Source organism: Schistocerca nitens, chromosome 2 (genome assembly GCF_023898315.1).
Source record: "Schistocerca nitens isolate TAMUIC-IGC-003100 chromosome 2, iqSchNite1.1, whole genome shotgun sequence".
In the NCBI taxonomy this organism is placed as follows: Eukaryota; Metazoa; Arthropoda; class Insecta; order Orthoptera; family Acrididae; genus Schistocerca; species Schistocerca nitens.
Genome location: NC_064615.1, coordinates 1,153,298,073 through 1,153,303,179, shown reverse-complemented (window position 1 = coordinate 1,153,303,179; position 5,107 = coordinate 1,153,298,073). Strand labels below are relative to the sequence as shown.

The window sequence follows — 5,107 nt, the reverse complement described above, 5'->3', positions numbered from 1 at the left end:
CAGTTTTGGTGCCGAAGGATTCATTGTTATGCAGTTACGTATTTCATATTTGTTCAGTAAAAAGTTACATTTATGTAGTAGCTTTTGGAGTTTAGTTTGGAATTTCACTGTAGGATCTGTCTTTATTTCAGTTATATTGTTGCTATGGAAAAATTGCAAGGTTTTCTCTACATATTCTCCTTCATGCATTATGATTAAAGAATTTCCTTTGTCAGCTTTTACTATGAGTGCTTTACTTTTAGACAGCTTGCTGTTAATATTTTTCAAATCTTTAAGTTCAGTGTTTTTGCGGGTATTATTTGTTTGAAGTTGTTTCATTATCAGTTTATTTGTCTTGTATGCAACTGCATTTTTCTCACATGTGTCTAGTTTTGCTGTGCCACAAGCAAGTTTTGTGCAGGCTATGAGGTTTTTAACACTGTGATTATTGAGATTTGTTCCAATATTATGTTTCAGACCTTTATTTAACAAAGTGAGTTCACTGCTGCTAAATTGGATGTCAGTTGTATTAATGACTCTATCAAAAAATTTGTGTTGGCTTAGCTGTTTGTTATTATCAAAGTCTGGATTGTTCATAGATTTTAAGGCTTCAATTTTCTTTTTGTGTTTGGATAGGATAATCTTTTGTTCTTTGTCTACTTTATCGTCTATGTGCTGTAGGATGTGCGAGAATTGTAAAGGTGAGAAGCTGTGTCCTAGCTGCAGATGCAAGTTGTATATGACATTGTTTAAGTGTTCTTTTTTCTTGTATTGCATTTTAATCTCTGTTTTAGCCATATATTTTCACATTTTTGCTTAGCAAATCTGGCAGCTTTAGTTTTGCAGTTAATTTTGACTTTGACATATTTTGGGACTATTTTAAGTGACATACACTCTTTGTTGAATTTAACACTCTAAGCGCCAAGCCCGTAAAATTTACGGGCCTGGGATCGCGCGAAAATCACCAAGCCCGTAAAATTTACGGGCCGCTACATTTAATTTCATTCAAAACACTGCAACGTTATTTCTACGGGTTTGGCCAGCGCTATACGTTTTTCAGATGTTTATTAACAAAATGCGTCCATAGATGTCACGGCAGCGCTGTAATTCATGTTAAAACTTATCTTTGCGTTCTCAGTCTGTATATCATTCAGTTGTTTGTCATCATGTTTCGGCGCGGTTTATCAGACGCAGAAATTGCGGATTTGATCAATCATAGCGACACTCTGGATAATGTAGAGAGTGATTCAGACGATTCTGAATGCAATGGTGTGTTTGAAGGTACGTATTTCCGAATTTTCCACGTAATTGTGCAGTACGCACATATCTGTTGAACATGTGTAAACGATGTATGTAGTTACACATAATGTGATATTCTTTTTAGAAGACGAGATTGATGACAGTTTGTCTTCAGATGAAGACGAGAATGATGTTGAAGGTGTTGCTTCAAATCCAGCAGCTGTGCCGTATCCGAAAGACAGTGAGTGGACTGCAGTTGACACCTACCGACCTCTGCCTGTCAACACGACACCCAGGCAGATACTAGTGGATATTGATGAGTCGAGTTCTGTACTGGATTGCAGTAAAGTGTTCCTTACTGACAGTGACGTAAATGAACTCAAGAGACAGACAAATTTGTATGCATCACAGACAATACAGAAGAAAAGAAGAGGAAATAATCTGAAGCCCCATTCAGTTTTGAGTTCGTGGAAGCCAGTGACTATAAGTGAGATGAGGCGTTTCTTGGGTATTATTTTCCACATGTGTGTTTCGAAAAAGCCAAAAATTGCGGACCATTGGAGCACTAATCCTGTTCTTAGTTGTAACTTTTGTCCCCATGTCATGAGCCGTTTGCGTTTCACTCAGATACTGTCATGCTTGCATCTTGTTGACAATTCAAATCAGAAAAAACCAGGCGAAGATGGATTTCATCCACTTTACAAAGTTTTGCCATATTATAATAATTTGAAGGAGCGATGTATCCAGGCATATCGTCCCTCAGAAAAAGTGACAATTGATGAAGGAATTTGCCCATTTCGAGGTCGTGTGAGTTTCCGTGTTTACATGCAAAATAAGCCTCATAAGTATGGACTGAAAGTATATGCTGTTGCTGAAGCCAGTAGTGGCTATGTTGTAAATTTTGAAGTTTATGCTGGTAAGCATATTGTTGACAATTCTTCGTCTGCGGTTATTTTGCGATTGTTGTCTGACAGCAGCTTGCTGAACAAAGGCCACACTGTGTATTTAGATCGATTTTATTCCAGTCCAGAGCTATTTCAGCAACTGGCAGAGAAAGGCACTGGAGCTGTTGGTACTGTGAACAAATCCAGGAAAGGATTGCCTAAAGATTTAGTATCTGCTAAGCTGAAAAAGGGCGAAATGTCTTTTCGGCGTAAAGATAATGTATTGGCAATGAAGTGGAAAGATAAGAGAGATGTGTATACATTGTCTACAAGGCATCAAGCAACATTTGGTACGCATACTAAGAGAAATGGGTCTGTAGTATTGAAACCACTTCAGGTACTTGATTACAACCTCAATAAAATTGGAGTGGATATTGGAGACCAACGCCTGCAGTACAATCCGTTCCAGCACAGAACTGTGAAATGGTGGCGAAAATTATATTTCCATTTGCTGCTTATGGGAGTATCAAATGCATTTTGGCTGTACAATGCAGTGCACAGGAAGAATATTACAATAACAGACTTTATAACAGTGCTTGCAGTTCAGCTTGTTGAAGACGACACACTTGAATTCATTCCAAGAAATGAAGGAACTGTAGGTCGGCTAACAAAGAGACATTTTTTGCAGCACATACCTGCAACTACTAAGAAGTATGCTGCTCGTGTGTGTCACGTGTGCAGTTCCAGGAGCAAGAAACAGAGTGGCAAGGCTTCTCGCAAAGAGACACGATACGAATGTGAACAGTGTGGCGTTGCACTCTGCCTGGAACCTTGCTTTAAAATTTTCCACACTAAAAAACAATATGATTCTGTGTGAAATTTATATGTAATACTGTATACTATCAGAAACATGTAATGTAGTGCCACAATTTTGGTTAAAAATAAATCACAATTGTATTCCCTTATTCGTATGACTTTTTCTAAATTCTTAAAACATCTAAGTGATTTCTATAACTGTACCTTAAAGCTGTGCATTGTAAAGTAGTTTCTTTCACTCAGAATTAAAGTAGAAATGTGCAGCTTCAAGATGGTACCAAATTTGCCACAATCCAAACAGTAGATTTGATGCAGTAATTTTTTTAATATTGGTAAAATTGCCCGGTTTCTAGGGACGGGTGCATAAAATAGGCCTGGTACAGAGAGTGTTAATGTTAAGAGACGTTTTCATTAGGTTAATTTTATGTTTCTTGAAAGCATGTATATTTCTCATTACCTGGCGAGGTAAGCTTAATGCAATTTTGTCATATGATGACATGTTGGAGACCGTGGCTGTTTTTGAAGACAAATGTTGATGGAGTCAAGACAGCAACCAGCCACAAATTTACTTTGAGTTCCTTTATTCAAAGGAAACCGTTACCAGTTTCGATTCGTTGCGATTAATCATCAGACGGTTTACACGCTTTCTTTCTACATTTGGTGTGTTTTTATTGATTAATTGTCGTGAAACGTCGGTTTCGAGTGTTTGTTTCCATAACGTTCATCCAATCGATGTAAATGCATTCGCACTGCATCCTCGTTGTTGCACACGTAATAGTTCTCACTGTACACTTTACATTTGTCGCTGAGATCATTCCAACCACGCACCACATGTTTTGGTACATACAAAGAGCTTACAAACATATAGGTGTCACAGATGCTACAATGTATCGTAACATTTGACGATGATGTCCTATGTTTGGAAAGAATCATATATTCTTTTACAAAACTGTATTGTCTTTTACATTAGTACAGAGAGTTTTTTTTTGCTAATTTAATTATAAAGGTTTTTATATATATTTAGAACTGTATTGGTAAAATAGTACATTATTTTATTACATTTGGCAGCATGAGAATTATAGTAATATATTAATTTTCCGCTTGATCTGCAGATAGGTGTAGTAATATTATTTGCTATGGAGGCTGGAAAGTAATTTTTGAAAATTTTTCAGGAAAGGGGTGTTAGCCAACTCTGTTCGTTAAGGATATAGTCTGGGGTGCTGTTTTTGTGTGTGTGAATTTCTAATTCTTCTAATATATTCATAGTGGCCCCTTTTTCTGTAAGATGTAAAATCTTTAAATTGTCCTCAATGTTTGCTACTGAATGGTTTTCTTCAGCAATATGGGCTGCAAATGCTGATTTGTTCAGGTTACCAAGTCTTAGAGCGTCAATATGTTCTTTGTATCTAATTTCAAAACTTCTGCCTGTCTGTCCAATGTAGAATTTTGGGCATGTATCACATTTGAGTTTGTATATTCCTGATTTACGGTAGGGACTCTTGGAGGTGTTTACATCATGGATCACTTTTTGTTGTAATTTATTATTTGTGGAAAAGCTGATTTTGATATTTTTCTTCTTTTTAAATAAGTTTGCTATTTGGTATGAAAGTGGGCCTATGTATGGGAGAGTAGCATATTTAGGTTTGGCTTCAGTGGCACACTGCTTTGGCTCGAAGTGACTGCTGTGAGGTGGATCTGTGGGTTTTGTCTGCATTTTATTGTGGAGTTTTTCTATTATTGTGGGTTTATATTCATTATTATGAGCAACTGTTTTAATTATCTTGATTTCATTTTGCTGGTCTGTGTCACTCATTGGTACTTTTTTAATTCGGTGTAGCATTGTTCTGAAATATGCCATTTTTTGTTGGCGGGGGTGGCAAGATGAGTTGCTAATACTGACATCTGTTGTGGTAGGTTTTCTGTAAATACTGAATTGATGTTTATTGTTACTATTGCAAATTTTCAGGTCAAGAAAGTTAATGCTTTTATTAGTTTCATGTTCAACTGTGAATTTAATATTTTTGTGCATTTTGCTAAGATCTGCTGCTAATGTATCTATTTCATTGCTTGTACCATCAAAAAGCAGTATTGTATCATCAACATATCTTCTGTAGTATATTATTTTGTTTGAGATGTGCTGGTTGGCAGAAAAGAATTTTTGTTCTATATGGTTGATGTAAATGTCAGCC

The 5,107-nt window shown here is 36.4% G+C and overlaps 1 protein-coding gene across 1 annotated transcript; it reads left to right on the top strand.

The window, feature by feature from the left end:
* The first annotated feature begins 1,145 nt into the window (after window positions 1-1,145).
* LOC126235602 (piggyBac transposable element-derived protein 4-like) lies at window positions 1,146-3,285 on the top strand. Its single transcript, XM_049944314.1, has 4 exons — window positions 1,146-1,260; window positions 1,364-1,957; window positions 2,078-2,824; window positions 3,272-3,285. The coding sequence occupies exons 1-4, from the start codon at window positions 1,146-1,148 to the stop codon at window positions 3,283-3,285; spliced, it is 1,470 nt and encodes a 489-aa protein (XP_049800271.1).
* Window positions 3,286-5,107: the final 1,822 nt, after the last annotated feature.